This window comes from Dendrobates tinctorius, unplaced genomic scaffold, assembly GCF_039654945.1.
Source record: "Dendrobates tinctorius isolate UK_male_01 unplaced genomic scaffold, ASM3965494v1 ptg000035l, whole genome shotgun sequence".
Taxonomy (NCBI): domain Eukaryota; kingdom Metazoa; phylum Chordata; class Amphibia; order Anura; family Dendrobatidae; genus Dendrobates; species Dendrobates tinctorius.
In genome coordinates, this window is record NW_027361703.1 from 10,565,991 (window position 1) to 10,592,500 (window position 26,510).

At 45.5% G+C, this 26,510-nt stretch overlaps 1 protein-coding gene across 2 annotated transcripts in view; it reads right to left on the minus strand.

The window, feature by feature from the left end:
- CNTN1 (contactin 1) overlaps positions 1-26,510 on the minus strand; it is a 323,390-nt gene that overhangs the window by 128,023 nt on the left and 168,857 nt on the right. For both annotated transcript variants that reach the window (XM_073573262.1, XM_073573261.1), the window contains 2 exons: positions 23,272-23,367; positions 299-505 (listed from right to left, as the gene is read on the minus strand). In XM_073573262.1, the coding sequence (XP_073429363.1) occupies positions 299-505; positions 23,272-23,367 (303 nt within the window). The remainder of the gene's footprint in view (positions 1-298; positions 506-23,271; positions 23,368-26,510) is intronic.

Genomic DNA, 26,510 nt, shown 5'->3' on the forward strand with positions numbered 1-26,510 from the left:
CAAAGCTATTAATGACTCCATCAAATATTTGACTGCTGAAGCTATTGTTAACAGGACATGTTTAACTATCCTTCAGACAGACAGACAGATAAAATACCAGTATATGTATGCCTTTCCATCTTTCTGAATCTCAATTATCTATATTATATGAAATCTTACAAGTTAAATAGAATACTATATTCTTAAAAAAAAATTGTGCACCCTTATGAAATATATTTATTCAGCCAGCTATGTCCATAGTTGAAAGCTATCTATTCAAAACTAGGGTCAATTAAGAAACGTAACTGATGAAACGTACCTTCAGATTGCGGCAAAAGAGATGTATGTCTGCTAAACACACTTTTTGTAATTGAAGGACTGGATACAAAACATGAGTAATTGCCTCTGTCAGACTGTTCTACTTTTGCAATATACAGGTTTCCATTTTTCTGCGTGATAAATCTACGTGAATCCATAGTAATGAAGTTTGGAAAGTCATTTATGATCCATCTATAATTTAGGTCATCTAAACAAAAGAGAACAAACAAAAAAACACAAACAAAACAAATGAATGATCTGAAATGTCAGTGTTATTGAAAACATTTGTAAAACTAGTGAAAATGAGGCTCCAAAACAAGCACTGTCAAATCGGTTTCAAGAAACGATCCTAACTCGGCATTGCAAGACCCCCAAAATATTCTGGGAATAGGTGATAAAAAGAGGGGAGGAGGTTGTCCCATAATAGGAATACGTTATCATTTCACATGACAGGTGTTAAATGCTTGATTGTTGCAGGTCATCACCACTGGGACCCTCCATGATCACCAAGAAGGTGGTCCTCAAACCCACACCCACCAAATTAATGATCGCAGTAAGAAGTATTGGGGATAAAGACACAAGCTCAAGGGACCATCAATGATAAGAGATTTATTAACTATAGTGTAGACTAAAGAGCAGGTGATTTTTGTATTTTTTCATTGATGAATTCCAAAAGCCATAACTCTATATTTCGGTCAACTCTAGATTTTTGCAGGAGTTGCCATTTTTATTGGTACTATTTTAGGTACCTACACTTTATTAAGTTTTTCAGTAAAAAGTTTGGATAAGGGAAAGAAACTGAATTTCAACATTGTGTAATGTCATGTGCTATGCAGTAAGAATATTGCAGTATGTTCATTTTTTTCTACTATACAAAGGGTAAAACGTTTTGTCCCTAATTTTTCTCAGAAGTCTGCAGTTATTTTCTGCAGTATTCCTGCTAATTTATATTTAGAAAGTGTATAGCACCCGATATGCTAATACAGTGCCTACAAGTAGTATTCAACCCCCTGCAGATTTAGCAGGTTTGATAAGATGCAAATAAGTTAGAGCCTTCAAACTTCAAACAAGAGCAGGATTTATTAACAGATGCATAAATCTTAAAAAACAAAAAATTATGTGGCTCAGTTAAATTTTAATAAATTTTAAACATAAAAGTGTGGGTCAATTATTATTCAACCCCTAGGTTTAATATTTTGTGGAATAACCCTTGTTTGCAATTACAGCTAATAATCGTCTTTTATAAGACCTGATTAGGCCGGCACAGGTCCCTGGAGTTATATTGGCCCACTCCTCCATGCAGATCTTCTCCAAGTTATCTAGGTTCTTTAGGTGTCTCATGTGGACTTTAATCTTGAGCTCCTTCCACAAGTTTTCAATTGGGTTAAGGTCAGGAGACTGACTAGGCCACTGCAACACCTTGATTTTTTCCCTCTCGAACCAGGCCTTGGTTTTCTTGGCTGTGTGCTTTGGGTCGTTGTCTTGTTGGAAGATGAAATGACGACCCATCTTAAGATTCTTGATGGAGGAGCGGAGGTTCTTGGCCAAAATCTCCAGGTAGGCCGTGCTATCCATCTTCCCATGGATGCGGACCAGATGGCTAGGCCCCTTGGCTGAGAAACAGCCCCACAGCATGATGCTGCCACCACCATGCTTGACTGTAGGGATGGTATTCTTGGGGTTGTATGCAGTGCCATCCAGTCTCCAAACATCACGTGTGTGGTTGGCACCAAAGATCTCGATCTTGGTCTCATCAGACCAGAGAACCTTGAACCAGTCTGTCTCAGAGTCCTCCAAGTGATCATGAGCAAACTGTAGATGAGCCTTGACATGATGCTTTGAAAGTAAAGGTACCTTACGGGCTCGTCTGGAACGGAGATCATTGCGGTGGAGTACGTTACTTATGGTATTGACTGAAACCAATGTCCCCACTGCCATGAGATCTTCCCAGAGCTCCTTCCTTGTTGTCCTTGGGTTAGCCTTGACTCTTCAGACAAGCCTGGCCTCGGCACGGGAGGAAACTTTCAAAGGCTGTCCAGGCCGTGGAAGGCTAACAGTAGTTCCATAAGCCTTCCACTTCCGGATGATGCTCGCAACAGTGGAGACAGGTAGGCCCAACTTCTTGGAAAGGGTTTTGTACCCCTTGCCAGCCCTGTGACCCTCCACGATCTTGTCTCTGATGGCCTTGGAATGCTCCTTTGTCTTTCCCATGTTGACCATGTATGAGTGCTCTTCAGAAGTTTGGGGAGGGTCTTAAATAGTCAGAAAAGGCTGGAAAAAGAGATAATTAATCCAAACATGTGAAGCTCATTGTTCTTTGTGCCTGAAATACTTCCTAATACTTTAGGGGAACCAAACAGAATTCTGGTGGTTTGAGGGGTTGAATAATAAATGACCCTCTGAATAAACTTTTCACAATTTAAAAAAAAATTAAACAAAGAAATAACATTCTTTTTTGCTGCAGTGCATTTCACACTTCCAGGCTGATCTACAGTCCAAATGTCACAATGCCAAGTTAATTCCGAATGTGTAAACCTGCTAAATCTGCAGGGGGTTGAATACTACTTGTAGGCACTGTATATATTGGCTGAATAGGACAAGAAATTTTAGCACCAGTGTCCCCCCCATCATGTTTCATAGCCTTCAATACATACAGTGACTTGCAAAAGTATTCACCCCCTTTGCTTTTCACCTATTTTGTTGCTTTAGAACTTGTGTTTAAATATTTTTGTAATCTGATTTGTGAGTGATGCATCACCACTAAATATAAGTTGGTGAAGTAAAGGGAGAAAAAATATAGGCATAAATTAAATTTATGGGCTCAAATAACTAAAAATTGTCATGTGCATATGTATTTACCTCGTCTGAGATTAATCCCCTAAAAATTTCTGATGCAAGAAATTTCCTTCATAAGTCATATGCTCAGTGAAAGGAAGTCCATCTGCGTGCAATCTAAATGTCACATGGTCTGTCAGTATATACTCACCTTTTCTGAAAGGCCACAGAGGCTGCAAAACCATTATTCAAGAGGCACCACTAACCAAACAACACCATGAAGACCAAGGAGATCTCCAAACAAGTCAGGGACAAAGTTGTTGAGAAGTAAAAGTGAGGTTTGGAGAGGGCCGCCCATCAAAAATCTCAAACTGGGCAAGGAGGGCTCTAACCCCTTCCCGACCAATGACGCCACATAGGCGTCATGAAAACCTGTGCCATTATGACCAGAGACGCCTATGTGGCGTCATGACTTTAAAGCCCCCCTGAAAGGTCACCCGACCCGCAGATACAGGGGGCTTTGAACTTCACCACAGGGGGCATGGCTTCACCCCCACGTGTGTTGTGAGTTCATTTTCCCCTCCGTCACTGAGGCCTGGTGAACTCCCTATTCTAGTGAAGGAAGGTAGTGAGCCTGATTATCAGGCACCTGGTACTAATGAAGACGATTGGCTCAGTGGAGTCACTGACTGGATTTAAGGCAGCCTACGCCCTTTCTGCCCTGCAGGTGATTTCTCTGTGGACTCTTGGACACCAGTCTGATTCCTGCTCTCCTAAAGCTAAGTTTTCTGTTTTGCCTTTTGCATTTAAGATTTGTTTTTGTTTTTCTTGCTTTTTGGATTCTGCCACTCCCTGCTGGAGTGTGCAGTGTTCCGTTAGCTCTGTCTTCAGAAAGTACCTGAGTGCTGATTTAGTTTTTGAAGCTTAGTTGCTTCAGGGCCATTTTTATATCAGCTTGTTGGCTTTTGTCTCTGATAGGGTTTTGGCAGATTGCAGACAGCAGCCTTCCTATCCGTTCCTATCTAGGTAGTTTTTGGGCCCCGTCTTTGCTCAGTCTGTCTTTCTGTCTGTGTAAGTGTTTTCATCTTGCTTCACCGTCATTATATGTGGGGGGCTGTCTATTGCTTTGGGGTCTGCTCTGGGGCAGTTAGATTTCCCCTTTCCTTCTTTAGGCCTATGTATCTCTCCGGCTGTGATCGAGGGGTCTAGGTCATCGTAGGAACCCCCCACGGCTACTGCTAGTTGTGTTTATAGGTTCAGGGGTCTGCAATCTGATAGTTGTCAACTTCTCTGGTTTTCTGTTTTCGCCTCCTACGGTGACTCAGTCATAACACACGTGGCTACGATCGCTCTGATTGGCTGTTAAAAGTGAAACAGCCAATCAGAGCGATAGTAATATTTCATCAATGAAAATTCATTAAATATTACAATCCAGCCATGGCCGATGCTGCAGTAGCATCGGACATGGCTGGAGAAAGTTACCTGACCCCCCACACACCGGCTGGCGGGGCGATCGGCCCTCGCCACTGAATGACAGCGGCGATGTGCCGCCGCTGTCATCATCTGCCCCTCCCGCCTTCCTTCCGCTCCCCCCGCAGTCCGATGACCCCCCCAACCACCCCCCAGTGCTTACCAAGTGCCGCTGTCGCTCCTGGTGTCTCACGGTCCCGAATCATGGGTGCTGCCATCTTGGAAAATGGCGGGCGCATGTGCAGTGCCGCCTGCCCGAATCTACCGGCTGCAGATTCGATTCATTCATTTTGATCACTCTCACAGTGATCAAAATGAAATAAAAAGTAAATAAACCCCCCTCTATCACCCTCATAGGTAGGCACATATAATAAAATAAATATTTTTATTTTTCCATTAGGGTTAGGGCTAGGGTTATGGCTAGAGTTAAAGCTAGGTTTAGGGTTAGGGCTAGGGTTGGAATTAGGGTTAGGGTGGAATTAGGGTTAGGGTTGGAATTAGGGTTAGGGTGGAATTAGGGTTAGCGTTGGAGTTAGGGTGGAATTAGGGTTAGGGTTAGAATTAGGGTTAAGATTAGGGTTAGGCTTGTGGTTAGGGTTATAGTTAGGGTTGGGATTAGGGTTAGGGGTGTGTTGGAGTTAGGGTTGTGGTTAGGGGTGTGTTGGGGTTAGAACTGAGGGGTTTCCACTGTTCAGGCACATCAGGGGGTCTCCAAACGCGACATGGTGCCACCATTGGTTCCAGCCAATTTTGCATTCAAAAAGTCAAACGGTGCTCCCTCCCTTCCAAGCCCCGACATGTGCCCAAACAGTGGTTTACCCCAACATATGGGGTATCAGCGTACTCAGGACAAATTGCACAACAACTTTGGGGGTCTGATTTCTCCTGTTACCCTTGGGAAAATAAAAAATTGGGGGCTAAAAAATTATTTTTGCGGAAAAAAAATGATTTTTTTATTTTCACATCTCTGCGCTATAAACTTCTGCGAAGCACTTGGGGGTTCAAAGTGCTCACCAGACTACTAGATAAGTTCCTTGGAAGGTCTAGTTTACAAAATTGGGTCACTTGTGGGGGGTTCCTACTGTTTAGGCACATCAAACGTAACGACGACCGCAGACCATTCCATCAAAATCTGCATTTCAAAATGTCACTACTTCCATTCCGAGCCCTGACGTGTGCCCAAATGGTTCCCCCCCCACATATGGGGTACCAGCGTACTCAGGAAAAATTGGACAACAACTTTTGGGGTCAAATTTCTCTTCTTACCTTTGTGAAAATAAAAAATTCCGGGCTAAAAATCATTTTTTGGAGGAAAAAAAATGATTTTTTATTTTCACGGCTCTGCGTTATAAACTTCTGTGAAGCACTTGGGGGTTCAAGGTGCTCACCACCATCTAGATAAGTTCCTTGGGGGGTCTAGTTTCCAAAATGGGGTCACTTGTGGGAGGTTTCCACAGTTTAGTCACATCAGGGGCTCTGCAAAGGCAACATGACGCCCGCAGACCATTCCGTCAAAGTCAGCATTTCAAAGTGTCACTACTTCCCTTGTGAGCCCCGACATGTGCCCAAATGGTTCCCCCCCACATATGGGGTACCAGCATACTCAGGATAAACTAGACAACAACTTTAGGGGTCCAATTTATCCTGTTACTCTTGTGAAAATAAAAAATTGCGGACTAAAAAATAATTTTTTGAGGAAAAAAAAATTTTTTTATTTTCACGGCTCTGCTTTATAAACTTCTGTGAAGCACCTGGGGGTTCAAAGTGCTCACTATGCAACTAGATAAGTTCCTTAGGGGGTCTAGTTTCCAAAATCCGGTCATTTATGGGGGAGAGCCAAAGTTTAGGCACACAGGGGCTCGCCAAACACGACATGGTGTCCGCAAACGATTGGAGCTAATTTTCCTTTCAAAAAGTCAAATGGTGCTCTTTCCCTTCCGGACCCTGACGTGCGTCCAAACAGTGGTTTATGACCACATATGAGGTATCGGTGTACTCAGGAGAAATTGCCCCACAAATTTTATGATCCATTTTATCCTGTTTCCCATGTGAAAATGAAAAAACTGGGGCTAAAAAAAAATTTTTGTGAAAAAAAAGTACTTTTTTTTTTACAGATCAATTTGTGAAGCACCTGGGGGTTCAAAGTGATCACTATGCATCTAGATAAGTTCCTTGGGGGGTCTAGTTTCCAAAATGGGGTCATTTGTGGGGGAGCACAAATGTTTAGACACACAGGGACTCTCCAAATGCAACATGGCAACCGCTAAATATTCCAGCATATTTTCCATTCAAAAAGTCAAATGGTGCTCCTTCCCTTCCGAGCTCTGCCGTGCGCCCAAACAGTGGTTTATGGCCACATATGAGGTATCGGAGGACTCAGTAGAAATTGCCCAACAAATTTTAGGAGCCATTTTATCCTGTTGCCCATGTGAAAATAGGAAAATTGATAAAAAAAATTTTTGTTCGAAAAATGAAAATGTCCATTTTTTCCTTCCACGTTGCTTTAGTTCCTGTGAAGCACCTGAAGGCTTAATAATCTTTTTGAATGTAGTTTTGAGCACCTTCAGGGGTGCAGTTTTTAGAATGGTGTCACCAATGTGAGATGGTCCCTAAAAAAAATGGTTTTGTAAATTTTGTTGTAAAAATGAGAAATCACTGGTCAAGTTTTAACCCTTATAACTTCCTAACAAAAAAAAAAGTTTTGTTTCCAAAATTGTGCTGATGTAAAGTAGACATGTGGGAAATGTTATTTAGTAACTATTTTGTCACGTAATTCTCTGGTTTAACAGAATAAAAATTAAAAATTTGAAAATTGCAAAATTTTCGCCAAATTTCTGATTTTTTCACAAATAAAAGCAAAAATTATCGACCTAAATTTACCACTAACATGATGCCAAATATGTCATGAAAAACAATCTCAGAATCGCTAGGATGTGTTGAAGAGTTCTAGAGTTATTACCTCATAAAGGGACACTGGTCAGAATTGCAAAAAAACATGGATTTTTGTGAGTACTCACCGTAAAATCCTTTTCTCCAAGACGCTCATTAGGGGACACAGGTACTGTGGGTGTATGCTACCGCCATCTGGAGGCTGACACTAAGTAAACAACACAAGGTTAGCTCCTCCTCCGCCGCATACACCCTCGCCCCGATTACGGGCAGAAACCAGTTTAGTGAAAAAGCAGTCGGAGAACAACAAGAAACAACTGCCTTAACGCAAATAGCAATATGTCTGAAAAAGATCCACCCTGACTTCAACAATAAAAATGCGTATTAATTAAATAAACTAGAGCCAACCTTGGCTAACAGGGTGGGTGCTGTGTCCCCCAATGAGTGTCTCGGAGAAAAGGATTTTACGGTGAGTACTCACAAAAATCCATGTTTCTCCTTCGTCTCATTGAGGGACACAGGTACTGTGGGACATCCTAAAGCAGTCCCTGGGTGGGAGAATGACTCACTGATCCAAGCTACATGCTCTCAAAGGTGCGCCACCGCCGCTTGGAGAATTCTTCTACCCAGGCTTGCATCTGACGAAGCCTGAGTATGGACATTATAATGTTTGGTAAATGTGTGCAGGCTGGACCAGGTTGCTGTCTTGCACACTTGTTCCGTCGAAGCCTGGTGCCTAAGCGCCCAAGAGGCGCTCACCGCTCGAGTAGAGCGTGCTCTGATCCCTGCTGGGACCGGCGCCCCCCCTGATGCGGTAGGCTTCCTGAATCGTTAGACGAATCCATCTGGCTATGGTCGACTTTGAGGCTGCGAGTCCCTTCCTGCGCCCCTCAGGGAGCACGAACAGCGTGTCCGTCTGACGGAAGGATGCCGTCCGCGCCACGTACCTTCTGAGTGCTCTCACCAGGTCTAACGTGTGAAGAGCTTTTTCCACGCGATGTACTGGCGCCGGACAGAATGAGGGCAAGACAATATCCTCATTAAAGTGGAATGAGGACACGACCTTCGGCAGAAAGGGGGTAGCTAGTCTGAGCACCACCTTATCCTTGTGGAAGGTGAGAAACAGTGCACGGCAGGACAAGGCCGCCAAATCAGAGACTCGCCTAATGGAAGTTACAGATACCAAGAACACTACTTTCCGGGAAAGGTACGACAACGGAACCACTTGGAGCGGTTCAAAAGGCACCTCCTGCAGAACATTCAGGACCAGATTAAGGTCCCAGGCGTCCAGGGGCACCCTATAGGGTGGCACCAAGTGGAAGACTCCCTGGATGAAACTCCTCACCTGCATATTGGTAGCAATCTTTCGCTGAAATAGGATGGACAACGCTGATATCTGTGTCATGATCCCAGTGCAGGTTTTTGAGCTGCACACCTGGGGTTAATGTCTGGAGCTCGGTGCAGGTTTTGACCTGCACACCTGGGGTTAATGATTGTGGCCTCTTTCTGGTTCTGGGAGAGCTTCTTAAACCCCTGGGAAGCTTCAATCCCTGCCAGTTATACTTTTGCCTTTGGCCTAGTGTGCTGACCCCTGTGTGCCTGTTTGTTGCTATAGCTTGTTTATATGGCTCTGACCCGGTTCTGATTCCCGTTGTGAGTTTGCCTGTTGATTTTGTACTGCGTTATTATCTCTGTGTATGACTCATTGTCTGTGACCTGACTACTCTCTGCTCGCCCCTCTTGTACCTTTGCAGCTATCTCTGTGTGTGACTCATTGGCTACGTCTTGACTATTCTCCCTGTCTATGCCCCCTGGTAACTTTGTCTCGCTGTTACCCTGCTAGGAGTTATCTTGCAGCTCCTAGCTCTGTGGAGTTTAGGCCACGCCCCTAACAGTCACGTGCTTCAGGTCCTGCGGCTCTGAAGTACGCATCTACTCGGCTGCTGCCCGTTCCACAGGTATCTTTGAGCACTGTTTGCTTTACTCAGGACACGCGCACTGGCTCAGTGAGCAAGTTCAGTGTGGTGTTCCTGACAATCTGTCTCCTAATGGAGCTCGGGGCCAAACCTGAATCTAGGTCTGACTGGAGAAATGCCAAGATGTTGGGAATCGAAAAAGTTAGTGGAGGAAAACCACGATCCCGACACCAAGCAAAGAAGACTTTCCAGATGTGATGGTAAATTTTCGCCGAGGTCGCCTTCCAGGCGCTAATCATTGCGGCTACGACATTGCGGCTAAACCCCGTCTGAGTCAGGATCCAAGATTCAACAGCCATGCCATCAAACACAGGGCCCCTGAGTTTGGGTGGAAGGTCGGACCCTGGGTCAGAAGATCTGGGCGCTCTGGTAGTCGCCATGGGACGTCGGCGAGCAGCTGCACCAGATCTGCGTACCAAGCTCGACGGGGCCAGCAGAATTGCTGGAACTCCTTCTGCTTTGATCTTCTTGAGGACCCTCGGGAGCAGTGGAAGTGGGGAAAACAAGTATGGAAGGCGAAACTGGTTCCATGGCAGAACCAACGCATCCACCGCGATCGCTCGGGAATCCCAAGACCGAGCGACGAACACGGGCACCTTGGCGTTCACTCTGGATGCCATGAGATCCACATCCGGAGTCCCTCAAAGTTGGCAAATCTGCTGGAAGACCTCGGGATGCAACGACCATTCCACCGCCGCGACACCATGCTGGCTGAGGAAGTCCGCCGCCCAATTTTCTATGCCCGGAATGTGGACTGCCGATATCACCGAATGGTTCCTTTTGGCCCAGCGGAGCACGTGCCCTACCTCATGCATGGTTGCTCTGCTGCGTGTGCCCCCCTGGCAATTTACGTAAGCCACCGCCGTGGCGTTGTCCGATTGAATCCGGACCGGACGCCCTGCTAAAAAGGTGCTGAAAATGCTGCAGTGCCAGCCGAAATGCTCGTATTTCCAACAAGTTGATCGGGAGACGTGCCTCCCGCAGCGACCATCATCCCTGTGTGGTGTGGTGACGAAAAACCGCTCCCCAGCCGATGAGGCTGGCATCGGTCATGACCACTAGCCAGTGATCTGGGGGAAAGGGTTTCCCCTGCAGAAGGGAGGACATCCTCGTCCACCACTCCAGAGACCTGTGAGGATAGCCGGCATCGACGATCGAGCGTGAAAGGGTTCCTGTCCCAAGATGGTAAGAGCGCGTGCTGTAGGGGGCGAAGATGAAATTGTACAAACGGAATCGCTTCTATTGCCGCCACCATCTTCCCTAGCACTCTCATCCCAAACCGAATGGTGTGCGGGACTGGCCGCAGAAGCTTCTGGACTCCTTGCCGGAGCGCTAGCACCTTGTCCTGAGGGAGAATTACCAACCTTCGGGAGGTGTCGAAAATCATCCCTAAAATAGAAATCCTCTGAGCTGGGACAAGGGATGATTTTTTCCTGTAGACCAACCATCCTAAGCGGGAGAGGGTATCCAGTGTGATACTGACATTCTCCTCGCATGCCCGAAATGAAGGGGCCTTGACCAAGAGGTCGTCGAGGTACGGCAAGACGACTATGCCCCGCAAGTGTAAGACGGCCATCACGACTGCCATTACCTTTGTAAAAACTCTGGTAGCGGTGGCTAGCCCGAAAGGCAGCACTGCAAACTGGAAATGTCGGCCATTGATGGCGAACCGCAGAAACCTCTGATGCGATGGAAAAATGGGGATGTGCAGGTAGGCATCTTGGATGTCGATCAAGGCCAAGTATTCCCCTTGTCCCATGCCCGATATAACTGAACGGAGAGATTCCATTCTGAAATGTTTGATCCTGATGAACCTGTTCAGGAGCTTCAGGTCCAGAACCGGCCTGACTGTCCTGTCCGTTTTGGGGACCGCAAACAGATTGGAATAAAAACCCTGCCCCCTCTCGTGCTCTGGTACGGGAATAATGACTCCGTTGTGCTGGAGTGAGTTGATGGCCCCTAGCTACGCCCTTGCCCGGGGCTCCACTTTGGGAAGTCGGGACAGAAAAAATGGTTTCAGGGGAAACCTGAAAACCTCTATCTTGTGACCTGCGGACACAAGTTCCGCCACCCATGAGTCGTGTGCTATCGTGACCCAGACCTGGCGAAAGCAGAGCAGGCGTCCGCCCACTCTGCTGATGTCGCCTAAAAAGTGACCTGAGTCATTTGGCTGAGGGTCTCTGGGCCCTGGTTCCCCTCGCCCTGGGCTGGCGAGCACGCATTCTCCCCAATGGGTTGGCTCCATATGAGTAATGTCGCTCCCTATCCTGGTTGGTACGCCCTGGAGCGGCAGAGCTGGCCGTTGCAATCCACTCGGGGTTGCGAAAGGCCCGAAACTGAGCCTGAGGCTGGCGAAACAATTGCTTGACCTTTTTCTGCGGGAGGAAGCTGCTTTTTCCCCCGGTAGCGTCGGAGATGAGCCGGTTTATCTTTTCTCTGAACAAACGGCCACCCTGATAAGGCAGGGAAGTCAAAGACTTCTTGGAAATTGAATCTGCCCACCAAGTTCTTAACCATAGGGCCCTCCTAATGGCTACCGCATTTGCGGCCGCTAGAGCCGCACAATTGGCCGCATCCAAGGAAGCGTTAATTAAGTAGTCACCGGCCATCGCGATTTGACTCGCAATCTCTGCTACCTCTGCCGGCAGGTCTCTATCCTGCAAGACCTTGCCCAATGAGTCTGACCATGACATCATGGCCTTGGCTACCCACATTGCCACGAATGAGGGAGCGAGTGCTGAGCAAGCCAATCCTTCCATGAGCCGATCCGTGGGGTCCTTGATAGAAGCACCACTAGGTACCGATAACAAGGATCTCGAGGCCAAGCGTGACACTGGTGGATCCACCACTGGGGATTCTGCCCATTTCTTACGGAGCTCCAGGGCAAAAGGATATCTTGCCTCTATAATTTTCTGCCCCGAGAAACGCCTATCCGGCCGTTCCCTGTGACGCTGCACCATGTCCTCAAATTCTGGGTGAGTGCCAAACACTCTCTGCGGTCGCTTAGCCCGCTTAAAGGATACCTTATGGCCTGAGGCCAAAGCGACGTAATCCTCAACTCCCAGAGTCTGATTAACGGCATCAATGAGGCTGTTAACTGTTTCCTGGCACTCCGGGGTATCCAGGTCCAGTGGCTTGTTCGAGTCATAGTCTGAACTCTGCCCGCTCCCAACACCTGGTGAAGGTGAGCGTGACGCCGAACTTATTGATGCTGAGGCACCTGATGGGCCAGGCGACGCCATGAAGGTTCGTTTCCTTTGCGTCTGTCTGGAGCAAGAGTGGCCCCTGCAGGCCGGAGGGTCCTGTGAGGCGGAGGACCCCTCCCAGATCAGCGAGCCACTATCCTTGCTCCTATCTGGGGCATGAAGAGACTCAATTGCCTTTGTTAACGAAGCCATAGATTGCGATAGGGACAAGGCCCATTCTGGAGGATTTGAATTCCCGAGTTTGATCACGGGGGAGGGCTCCTGGGCGCGTTTGGAGTCGCAGGCTTCACATAATTTATTGCCCTGTGCCCGCGGAAATGACGCCCTACAGGCGATGCATGCAGCGTAAAGGAACGTGTGTGCCTTCCCTTTCCCAGCCATATTGTGTCCACCAGGCATTAATGTTGCCCCACTAGGGGCTGTGAAGGGGGAGGAGGGGGAGTAGCCTTGGCTGCCACCCGCGGTCAGGACCGCACTTACCCGGTCCTGTGTCCCCCCGCTGCTTCTCCTGCTGCAAACGCTGGCATTGGTCACTGCTGAGGGCTGCCTGACCGCTGCTTTCTGGCCGTGGCCTATGCTGCCATGAAGCTGGGGCCTCAATTTTATCCGGCGCCCCCCCAGGCCGGGCCGCCGGAAGTGACATCGCGCCCGGACGGCGGGCCTTCTGGCCGCGGCCTACCACCGGCCGCAGCCACAGTCTGGATTTTTAGTATCTGCCCGGGACGGGGGTGGCAGCGGGCGTTTAGGGCGCCGCACCCTAAGGCCGAAGCCGCGCCGGGCGCGGCATCTGTTCCTCCGCCACCGCAGCAATCTATCGTGAGGGGGGGGGAAAAGGGCGGCCAGGAAAGGGAAGGATGCACAGCGCTGAACCTCCTGCACCTGGCTGCCAGAACCGGCCTGACTGTCCGCACAGCCATCCATCGCTTCTGCTGACTAACGCCGGCCCTGGACGCCGCAGGGCCCTCCCGACCATCACCTTCACACCATCCGGACCCCAGGTAGAAGGGGGGGCCCAGATATGTCCCTCGGTGCGGGAAAGGATACGTGGAGACGATACTCAACATGTGCTCGCCCGTTGTTGGTTTGGGAAGATCGGCCCCTTTCAATAGGGGCCGTCACCCCTGTCTTATCTTCATGGAAAGGGAAGGAAAAAAAAAGAAAAAAAGTCTGGAGAAAACAGACACGTGTGCCTCCAAAGACACTAAGCAAAAAACTGGTTTCCGCCCGTAATCGGGGCGAGGGTGTATGCGGCGGAGGAGGAGCTAACCTTGTGTTGTTTACTTAGTGTCAGCCTCCAGATGGCTGTAGCATACACCCACAGTACCTGTGTCCCCCAATGAGATGAAGGAGAAATGGCCTGGTCATTAAGGTCAAAATAGGCTTGGTCATGAAGGGGTTAATCAGAGAGGAAGCACATCTGTACATATAACCACAATTATCCATACTCTCCATAGAGGTGGCCTTTATGGAAGAGTATTATCATGAATATATATCCCCTAAAATTGGTACTTTATTAATAATAAAAAAACACTAGTGTGGTTATACACCAAAAGAAAACGTGACAAACACAAAACAAAAGAAAAAAGTGTTCAAACAGAAAACCCACATATGGGACAACTAGGAATCCCTGATAATTCTGAGCTTGTACCTGCCTGGCCGCGGAGGTTGGCACCCTAGGGGGGAACGTTGTGGCGCCCCCGCTCAACGATGGCTATCCCTAGGGGCCCTGATATACCCTGCAGCCGCTAATGACACCCTCTACCCGATAGCTGAGGGGACCCCTAATGCTAGACAGAGATATAACTGCTCTAAAGAGGATCCTGTGTCCCACAGAGATTAAAAACAATAGTAGAACACACTTGGCATCTGGGGGTACATATGGGAATTATCCTGCATAAAGTTACTCCACATGAGATTTCAATCAGATGATATAATGCATCGATGGTATGCATATATAATAATGATAACAAGATTAATCACCAAATCCATGAAGTTCATTCAGTGATACCCCAGCCTCACATAAAGATACTAATATACTGATGCAGACTGAGATCCACCATCAACATCACCAGCAGGTAAAGTTCACTGGCATCTCATTAATTAGCATATCTTTGATGCCCCGTTACAATCTGGCATAACTAATGGAGCATATACTATTCCCATCCATGAGTAATGTACACAAAATTGCAACAGCGATACTCATCTTGTGTCACCTGCCACCTGCCATCAAATGGTTAACGCCTCAACGCGTTTCGCCTGCTTAGGCTCATCAGGAGGCCAGATAGTGCGATATTATGTGTCACATACAAGGTGCAATATCAAATGATGCTCAGTTCAACTCCTCTTTTTATAACCGCCGCCATAAGGCGTATATGTTACACCCACTCACGTGACATGGCGTCCCCGCGGTCTCAGGATGCCTCTATTAGACATTACCCCTGAACCACCAATCAGATATCTCAAGACAAGCGGTCTCACCGTGCTCTCCAATGGCTGAGGACGACTCCAACTTCCGGGTTTGTCGTGCAGCGCACACACCGCGCATGCTCCCCTCTCCCCCATTGGGATCAGCGCGTCTCATATTAACCTTACGGCATCCCCGCAGTCTCAGGATGCATTACCAATCAGGTACCTCTAGACAAACAGTCTCACCGCACTCTCCAATGGCTGAGGCCGACTCTAACTTCCGGGATTGTCATGCAGCACACACACCACACATGCTCCCTTCTCGCCCATTGGAATCAGCGCGTCTCACATTAACGCCGTCAGATGTATATGTTAGGTTTGTAACATTATATCCCCACTCTCATTGTGCCACATATAGTTCGTGACCGTCACATTGAAGTCTCTCATTTAAGTGACCAGAGCGTCCACTCCGGTATTGCTCATACTCCGGACCCCCACAGGAGTATCCAATATTGTACCCATAAGCGTATTTCACACCAGGTATGTGATTAAAAATCACAGTATATAATCGCATCAAAAACAGGCAGTGTGAACAGGTCTCATAAATTTACAAATTTATAAATTTACAGTCACTGTTGCAGAAACGTGAGGCTGAGGACTCTACGGAACAGATAAGGATCATCGGGAAATATGATGTGGGACATCAGGAGGTTAGAAGAGTCCTGGCCAGACATTGGGATGTGCTCAGACTGGATCCAGATCTCAAGGATGTGGTTGGTGAGCGCCCTAATATCACTTTTAGGAAGGGTAAATCCATCAGGGACATTTTGGTCCACAGCCAGTATAGGAGGACATTGGTCAGTGGTACATGGCTGGATAGAAAACCCTGTGTTTTTTTTAAGTGCGGGGATTGCAGTTTTTGTAAATTTATGAGACCTGGAAAGTCATTTCGTAGCTCAAACACAGGTAAAGTTTTCTATCAACGAGACTTCTCGAATTGCAAAACCACAGGGGTTGTCTACGTGGCTACCTGCTCATGCCCCAGGGACTACATAGGGAAGACCAGTAGAGAATTTAGGAGGAGAGTAGGGGAGCATTTGGGCGATGTTAGAAATAAAAGGGATACCCCACTTGCAAGACACATTTGGTTGTGTCATAAGGGTGATCCTGGCGATATTAAATTTAATATCATAGAAGTTGTCAAGATGAACACGAGAGGGGGGAATATGGACAAATTGATCCTTAGAAGAGAATGTGAGTGGATATTCAGGATGGAGTCTATGGAGCCGAGGGGGTTAAATGAACAACTTTCATTTGCCTGTTTCTTATGAGCCACAACTGATTATAGTGACCCTTTTCGAGTATATTGGCCTTCTAGGTTTTGTATTGGGCTCCCTGAAAAATTTGGGAGTCCCATGTATTGTCATGGAATATTGTATGTATTATCCTCCTCTTTACCGTTTGCCTGTATTTAATAATTTTCATTATACCCCATGGTATCCCCACTAATTACAGTCCTTGAGAGTGTTTATTAGATTGAGTATTATTTTTGGGTTTATCAACCTTGGCCGCATGTTCACACTGCCAGTTTTTGATGCGATTATATACTGTGATTTTTAATCACGTACCTGGTGTGAAATACGCTTATGGGTACAATATTGGATACTCCTGTGGGGGTCCGGAGTATGAGCAATACCGGAGTGGACGCTCTGGTCACTTAAATGAGAGACTTCAATGTGACGGTCACGAACTATATGTGGCACAATGAGAGTGGGGATATAATGTTACAAACCTAACATATACATCTGACGGCGTTAATGTGAGACGCGCTGATTCCAATGTGCGAGAAGGGAGCATGTGTGGTGTGTGTGCTGCATGACAAACCCGGAAGTTAGAGTCGGCCTCAGCCATTGGAGAGCGCGGTGAGACTGTTTGTCTAGAGGTATCTGATTGGTAATGCATCCTGAGACCGCGGGGATGCCGTAAGGTTAATATGAGACGCGCTGATCCCAATGGGGGAGAGGGGAGCATGCGCGGTGTGTGCGCTGCACGACAAACCCGGAAGTTGGAATCGTCCTCAGCCATTGGAGAGCGCGGTGAGACCGCTTGTCTTGAGATATCTGATTGGTGGTTCAGGGGTAATGTCTAATAGAGGCATCCTGAGACCGCGGGGACGCCATGTCACGTGAGTGGGTGTAACATATACGCCTTATGGCGGCGGTTATAAAAAGAGGAGTTGAACTGAGCATCATTTGATATTGCACCTTGTATGGGACACATAATATCGCACTATCTGGCCTCCTGATGAGCCTAAGCAGGCGAAACGCGTTGAGGCGTTAGCCATTTGATGGCAGGTGACACAAGATGAGTATCGCTGTTGCAATTTTGTGTACATTACTCATGGATGGGAATAGTATATGCTCCATTAGTTATGCCAGATTGTAACGGGGCATCAAAGATATGCTAATTAATGAGATGCCAGTGAACTAAGCCGCTGGTGATGTTGAAGGTGGATCTCCGTCTGCATCAGTATATTAGTATCTTTATGTGAGGCTGGGGTATCACTGAATGAACTTCATGGATTTGGTGATTAATCTTGTTATCATTATTATATATGCATACCATCGATGCATTATATCATCTGATTGAAATCTCATGTGGAGTAACTTTATGCAGGATAATTCCCATATGTACCCCCAGATGCCAAGTGTGTTCTACTATTGTTTTTAATCTCTGTGGGACACAGGATCCTCTTTAGAGCAGTTATATCTCTGTCTAGCATTAGGGGTCCCCTCAGCTATCGGGTAGAGGATGTCATTAGCGGCTGCAGGGTATATCAGGGCCCCTAGGGATAGCCATCGTTGAGCGGGGGCGCCACAACGTTCCCCCCTAGGGTGCCAACCTCCGCGGCCAGGCAGGTACAAGCTCAGAATTATCAGGGATTCCTAGTTGTCCCATATGTGGGTTTTCTGTTTGAACACTTTTTTCTTTTGTTTTGTATTTGTCACGTTTTCTTTTGGTGTATAACCACACTAGTGGTTTTTTATTATTAATAAAGTACCAATATTAGGGGATATATATTCATGATAATACTCTAAACCCTTCTTGTATTAGTAATTGAGATTGTCTTTATGGAAGAGTGGGCATAAAAGTCTTTACTTACTCAAAAAAATTGTAAGGCTGATTTTGAGTTTGCCAAAAAGACATGTGGGAGACTGGCCAAATGTATGGAGGAAAGTGCTATGGTCTGATGTGACCAAAATGTAACTATTTTAGACACTATCCCCATAATGAAACATGGTGGTGGCAGCATCATGCTGTGAGAATGTTTTTCAGCAGCAGGGATAGGGAAAATGGCCCGAATTGAGGGGAGAAATACAGGGGTATTCTTGAGCAAAACCTGTTTCAGTCTGTCAGTGATATGAGACTGACTGACTATGGGGATAAACAGTTATGCACACTGATGTTTTCAGTTATTTTGTCCTACTTGTTGTTTGCTTCACAATAAAAAGAAAACCAAATGTTCACAGTTGTAGGCATGTTCTTTACATGAACTGATGCAAACTCTCATATAAAGCATACTGCTAAAACAACACTTGGAGTGATTAAGGGAAGTGGCCTAATCAAAGCTCAGACCTTACTCCAACTAGGAATCGGTGGTCAGACTTGAAGATTGCAATTCACCAGAGAAAACCATCTAACTTGAAGGAGCTGAAGCATCTTTACCTTGAGGAAAGAGTAAAAATCCCAGTGGCAAGATGTGGAAAGCTTATAGAGAGTTAACCAAGGCAACTTGCAGTTCTAACTGCCACAAAGGGAGGCTCCGCAAAGTACTGACTTTAGGGGGTAAACAAGCACACTGAAGTTTTTAGTATTTTTGTCCTATTTGTGGTTTGCTTCACAATAAAAAGAAAACCATCGTTCACAGTTGTAGGCATGTTTTTTACATGAACTGGTGCAAACCCTCAAAAGAAAAGTGAAATTCCAGATTGCGAGGTGCCAAAGCATGAAAAATGCCAAGGTGGAGGGGAGGGGGGGTGAATACATTGGCAAGCCACTGAGCGCAACAATTTCATAAAGAATATAGTTCATATTTTATGTGTCAGGCCTTCTCTAAGAGGACATTTATGTTTTGTGCTACAGCAGAACAGTGTTTCAGTTCCTGTGAAATCAGTACTGCCTAGAACTCCGCATAACCTTTATGGTTTCCAGCCTCTTAGAAGAGTGTCAGGGTTTCATCTTCAAAGGCTGGCACAATGCAGACTGCTGGAAGTGAGCAGATAATCTTCTTTCAACAGATATACCTTATCTGTTTTAAAGGCAATGCAATAACAAGGAATACTGCAAGCCAAATCCACCTGCACTATAATTCACTTTCACATGTTGTAAAAACTGACAAAGAATTTTCTGGCATTTTGCCTGGGACATTATAATTGCATTGTAGTACTATAAATGAAGATTTACTGATTTAGATTTTTAGAGGCAGTTATGAAAAGAAAGGAATAATCTGCTTTTTTCCATTATTTAACTGGAGCCACTTCAATTATTTAAAATTTAATTTTACTATATATTTGGAGGTAGTTTGAACATTAATTTTACACAATGTACCCCCTGTAAGGTATTAAAAGACCCTGAGGGGGGCATTTTAACATACTAGTACATTGTTTATATTGCTGATTTCCCCTTTAACTGAGATTGATATATTAGCCTCAGTTACAGGAAAAATTCAGTCTAATCTCTGCATAGCTGACTGGGTTTTTTAGGAATCAGCAGTTTATGCTCTTTCTATACACTCAGTGGTTACATGATCATTGGCTCATGAGGATGAAGCAATGATAGTGCGTTCTATAATGTATACACAGCACTAGTTTAGTACTGTGCATATAGTGATCAGAAAGGCAAATATGGTAATAAACTGTATTTGACAGTCAGCTCATCATTCCCCTAGCTGTGCAATCTCATGAAAGCAGCTTACTCTACATTGACGTTTTACAATGTCAGTGCAAAGTAAAGTTTGGACCGACCAGATGTTTAACGTCTATGGGCAGTCTGAAACTGGTTAATGCACACCCAGTATTTAGGCTCTATGACTAGTGTACTGTAATAGATTTCTCACATAGGTGGATGGATCCTTACTGTACGTTTATATTCCTGATATCAGACACATACTGTAGAAAGGTTCTTTGTAGGATACATACAATACAAATTAGACAGAGAAAGACTTTCGAGTGCATTTCAGGGAATGATGTCTTTTAATCTGCCGTACTCCCTATTTCAAACCATAACGCTGTTAGGTGTGAAGTCTGTGGAAAGAACCTAGGATTTAACCCACTTACCAATTTGCTTGCTACTTCAAATTAATTGCTATATTTTAAAGACACTTGCAGAAAAATTCTGTGTATACATACATTTATAGCTTTGCAAGGACCTAGAAATTTTACAAGCAAAATGATAAGACAAATACTACATCCCGAGAGCCCTCCAAAATGTTACATGACACAAGGCAGGAAACATCAACTGTCATGGTTTGGACAGGGTTAATTGTTGTGACCTCCTTTTGGATCTGGGAGGGATATTTATACCCACACTGGACTAGGGTTCTCTGTCAATTATACTCCTGCCCTCGGCTGAGTTAAGTTGACCCTGGTGTTTTGTGTGTTTGTGCCTTGTGCCTGCACTGGTGTGTTATGATCCCTGGTTCTGATCCGGTCTGTCCCTCACTTTGCTATTGCCTGTTGATTCTGTACCTCGTTGTTCGGCTCTTTTGGTAATTAACTTTGGCTTGTCTCCTGACTTTGTTTTTGTCTCACTACTTTTGTCCTGTGCTGTCCTCCTGTTACTGACCTTGGCTAGTCCGACCCTGCTCCCGGCATTGCTTGCCGATTCTTAATTCCTGCCTTGTGCTCCGCAGTTCGCACGAGTACTAGTTCTAGTATTTAGGACCTTCCTGCTCTGGTCACGTGACCCGCTAGGTCCTGGTCTGCGTCTCTGCACACCTTCGTTTCCGCCTGCTACTTTCTCCATCCCTCCCCCTCTGGAGAGTGTGCTCTGTAAACACAGTCTTCTTCGGTACTGTCCTCTCTCATTCTAGTGTGTATGTACCGCACACACTGCCTATCTCCATTATAACTGACCATAACATTTAAACGAGATTTGCACCTTTTTTTTTCCTGGTCATGGATTTGCTGCATGCTCTCTCTGAGCAGGTGAATAACCTCGCTCCGATGATGCAAAAGCTGTCTATGGAGCAGCAAGCCCTGATTCACTTGGACCAACAGGTGCAGAGAGATGTAGCGGGCGCTCTACAGGGTCCTGTTCTGTTGGGGACTTGGGATGGGGGCCCCACTGATGTGTCCCTAGTGGACCCCAAACTACCGGTAATTTACCTGACAATTTTTCAGGGGATAAAAAATTGTTTAGGGTTTTTAAACAGGAATGTAAGTTGTTTTGTGAGTTACATCCCCGAGCTTCTGGTAATGAAAGGCAAAGGGTGGGGATCGTTATGTCCTTATTAAGGGGGCTCCACTGGCATGGGCTTTCTCTCTCTCTCCCTCTGCTTCTGAACGTATGTCAGTGAACCTGTTCTTTGAGGCTTTGGGGCACATTTATGACGACCCTGATAGAGTGCATCTGGCAGAGGATAAGGGGATGAGTGTGACACAGGGGAGACACTCAGCCGAATGGTTCTGCTCAGAGTTTAGACGTTGGGCCGCTTAAGTATCCTGGAACGACGCTGCCCTGAGGGGGTTGTTCCACAGAGGCCTGTCCTTACAGGACGCTCTGGCATTACATTCTCCCCCTGATACCCTAGAGGACGCCATGATGCAGGCGGTCCATATGGACCCGAGGCTCCGCACTAGAGGAGTGATGCAGCAGGAGACCTAATTATACTCCAACCTGTGTGACACTGCGTCCGTCCCTGAGCCCATGAAGGTTGGGGCTATCGCAATGAAGGAAAGAGAGAGGACAGTACAGAAGAAGACTGTGTTTACCGAGCACACTCTCCAGAGGAGGAGGGATGGAGAAAGTAGAAGGCAGAAACGACAGTGTGCAGAGACACAGAGGGTCACGTGACCAGAGCAGGAAGGTCATAAAGGCTAGACCTAGTACTCGGGCAAACTGGGGAGCACAAGGCAGAAAGTAAGAACTGGCAACGTCAGGAGCGGGGTCGGACTAGCCAAGGTCAGTAACAGGAGGACAGCACAGGACAAAAGGAATGAGACAAAACCGTAGTCAGGAGACAAGCCAAAGTCAATTACCAAAAGAGCCGAACAACGAGGTACAGAATCAACAGGCAATAGCAAAGTGAGGGACAGACCGGATCAGAACCAGGAAACATACACGCAGTGCAGGCACAAGGCACAAACACTCAAAACACTAGGGTCAACTTAACTGAACCGAGGGCAGGAGTATAACTGACAGAAAACGCTAGTCGAGCATGGGTATAAATATCCCTTCCAGATCCAAAAGGAGGTCACAACAATTAACCCTGAGAGGGCAGGGCATTAACCCTGTCCAAACCATGACATCTACACAATGCAGTTTGGTGCAATTAGTGCCTGCATTTTCTTAACCAAACTAGAAGAGGATCCGAAAATAAAGCACTAGGCCTAGTCATATGATAATGCAGATCTGGGAGGAGTACCATTTTTAGCGAGAAAGACAGGATCAGATATCCTACAGTGAAATCAAGTTAGTTTTTGAAAATGCTCATTTCTAAGAAAACCAGGTAAGATACAATCTTTTTTAAAGGCAATATCTGAGATTTTGTGAAAAACAAAAAATGTGCCTAAGCACTAACAGGCAGTTAGTTGCTACCTACCTGTCTGTTGTGTCCGGCGCCATTCAGCACCATTTTCCGACCGCTCCTGTCAGGGTTTCAGCTGCCTCTGCAGACATCACATCAACAGAGTAATAGCTTTTTTTCCACTCTGCTCTGTTGACGGGGTGAGACTTTGACGTCATTCTGATTTGCAGCCAAATTCCGATGCCTAACTGAGAGGAGCCGACCATCAGAATGACGTCGGAAGTCACACCCCGTTGACAGAGCAGGGCTGAAAAGAAGCTGCCACTCTGTCAACGTGACATCAGCAGAGGCAGCAGAATCTCCTGCAGGAGTGGTCTGTGCGGGCAATGAATGGCGTCGGGCACAACAGGCACGTAGGTAGCAACTACCTGCCTGTTAGTGCTAAGGCATATTTTTTATTTTTCACAAAGTCTCAGATATCCCCTTTAACTGCACGGATCATCACCTGGAAAGTGTGGAGGTGGATCACAGATCAGCATTACTCCAGTTCCTTCCTTCACTTTCACTGCTGGGCGTTCTTCTACTGGAAATGGATCTAAGTCTGTTTGTAAAAAAATGTAAAAACACAATAATAATTTCATTCTATTCAAAAACACAGAAAAATTTTGCTTTAACAAAAGAGGTAAATAGTATATAATTTTTTTTCAAATTCAAGTTTTTAATTTTTGTATTTAGAAAGTATACAAGAAAATACAATACAAAAAGAACAGGGGGTAAAATAGAACTATAAATCTATGCATAACTACAGTGTATTGGGGGTACAGGGAGGATTTTCCATCAATATCCTGATCAAGCATGTGTTTTTCCATATGAAAGATATAGAGAGAGGGAGCAGACCACGGCAGACCACCAATCAATAGAGTGTGATTATGAACATTGTTATGACAACATCCTGGATAATCTTAGTTGGGGGCTAGATGGTAGGCGTCAGAGTTTTGGAAATAAATCCAATCTCTCCAAGTCACACAGTATCTATCAACAACAGCTGGTGAGAGGGCAATCAGATGCTCCTTCCTATTAAGGAGATAAATCTCCACAAGTCATTCCTCCACAGTGGGTGGACTAGTGCTTTTCCAATGCCGCGGAATGAGATTCTTGGCCACCTGCATTAGGTAGCCTATTGACGACCTTTTACACATGCGCTTACTTATTGGTGACATTGATAGGAGGAGGGCTTCTAGCGTATTGGGGATGCTCAGACCAGTTATTTTCTCAATCAAGAGAACCCCCTTTGCTCAAAATGTATTTATTATAGGGCACCCCCACCATATTTGTGATATTGTCCCCTCCCCTTCCCTTCCCCACACCTCCAACATCTGTCTGAGACCACTGGGTACCATCTATGGAGGACTGCCGGTACCATATCATTTTTTAAAATACTTGAACAGTGTATCTTTCTGACACAATAGCGCCAAATTTCTGCACTGCTCCCTGATATAACTGGCATAGATAATTTAAAGACGCTCTCCCATCAAAATGTTTATACTCTTAATACATTGCAATCATCATATTATAACTTGTATAGCACTCTGTACTTACAATTGCTCATTTTGCCTTTCTACCCAGCTAATTTTTCCATTAGGTCTATGAAATCACATGAATAAAAACTGTCTAGCTGAATCCTTCTAACCTTTATGTATCCTTTTATCTCTATTTATTTTCCCTGCATGAGTTAAAAGTCCCTGGGAGAGGGAGCAGCTTGGTCAGGAGTTGAAGAGGGGAATGAAAAATGCAGGGCCAGGATATTTTCTGTTTATACTTTTAGCAAGGAAAAGAGAAGAAATAGTTGAGTAAAAAGGCAAAATGAGCAATTGTAAGTACACAGTGCTACATAATATGACAACTGCAATATATTAAGAGAATAAAAACTTGGCTGAGAGTGCTTCTTTAAGTGGCATAAATAATACGAAGTTACCATAAACCATAGTATTCAAGCATTTACTGAGAAGTAGGTTTTTAAACCCAATGGCGATACCTGCCAAAATAAAAGACAATGCAGAGTCTATCCAACAGATATCTGAAGATATTAAGCATCTTTTATTGAGTAATGTCACTAGGGTTACCTCCAGGGCAGTTTGTCTGCACATGCAAACACACAATATTGGAAATAATTTATCTTGTGCAAAACAAGCAAGGAGCAATGAAGGTTCCTTTTCACCACATGACCACTGGGAACCCCAACAATCACAAAACAAAAGAGCTGCAGTAACACAACTTCTTTAGTTGGCTAGAGCAGTGATGCAGTTCTCTGCACAGTGCAGGATTGGGGTGGCACTGAGTACAGAAGTTGCTGTATCACTTGCCTTGTCAGGATCCTAATTGGTCCCAGCAAGCAATTACACTGAACAGACTCTGTAAACACAGTGAAAAAAAGGTCTTCACTTCTCAGAAAAAGTTGGTGTAAGACATTAATGCTTGTCCAAAATGAAGAAACCTTGGCTTGTGGGAGGAAGCGTATTACTTATCCGAAGTCCAATCAGTCTCTAGAGATTTATTTTTGGAGATACATGAGCAACACCTTCCAATCACAGTTATCTATCTGAAGAACTGTTTGTAAAGCACTGCTGAATCTCAGGCTGAAAACAGAGATCTCATAGCCGGTACCTGTTGACACTGTATGAGCCCCTAAGCTTAATCCTCAACGTTACCCCCCTTGGCTGAAATTTGAAATCTCCGAGCCCGTTGCTGTTTGCATTGTATGAGCAAGCCCCTAAGGTCAATCCTCAACGTTATCCGCCTGGCTGAAAACCGAGATCTCAGGGACCATTACAGTTTCCATCGTAGGAGTCCCAAAGGTTAATCGTCAAAGTGACCCCTTTGAATAAAAACCAAGATCTCAGTGCCCGTTACTGTTGGCATCGTAGGAGTCCCAAAGGTCAATCCTCAAAGTGACCCCACTGGCTGAAAACCGAGATCTCAGAGCTTGTTACTGTTGGCATTGTATGAGTCCCTAAGGTCAATCCTAAAAGTGATCCCTCTGGCTGAAAACTGAGATCTCAGACCCCGTTACTGTAGGCACTGTAGGAGTCCCAGAGGTCAGTCCTCAAAGAGACCCCTCCTTTAGAATCTTTTCATACTTAATCCCTTCTTTCTTCAAAAATTTTCTTAGTGTTTGTTGGCTATTATTTTCAGCCATATAAGAACAATAGTGTGACAAATAAAAGGCTCATTAAATATCTGGTCATATGAAAAAATTAAATATATAAGCAGTCAAATTGAGAGCATGTTTGCTTTAGACCAGTGACTCATTCATAGATTGGGACACCGTTGTTCATTCCTGTTCTATGGCACGCAGTGCATGTTCTATAATTCCAAAGCAAAGTGCCAATTCCATGGCAACAATCACCCAGGAGCACTGCCAATAATTTTGTTCTGTAATATACCTATTTCATATATCCCTTAAACCTTAAAAGGAATCAGAGCACAAGGCCTCAATCATTTTCTAGTACACAGAAGTCCCACCTGTTCCTTCTTTCTGCCGAAGTGTTTTGTGCGTTCTATAATAAAATTCACTACCATTTCCATCATTATACATATTAGTCCTTAAAACCCAAAACCAACCATGGGTACATTCCGTAATGACTAATTAACACTAGATGCCAAATAATACAATAAGTGACACAAGGAATGTGAAATACAAAGTATAAATATTTTTATTCTTACTGAAATTCATATTACATACAG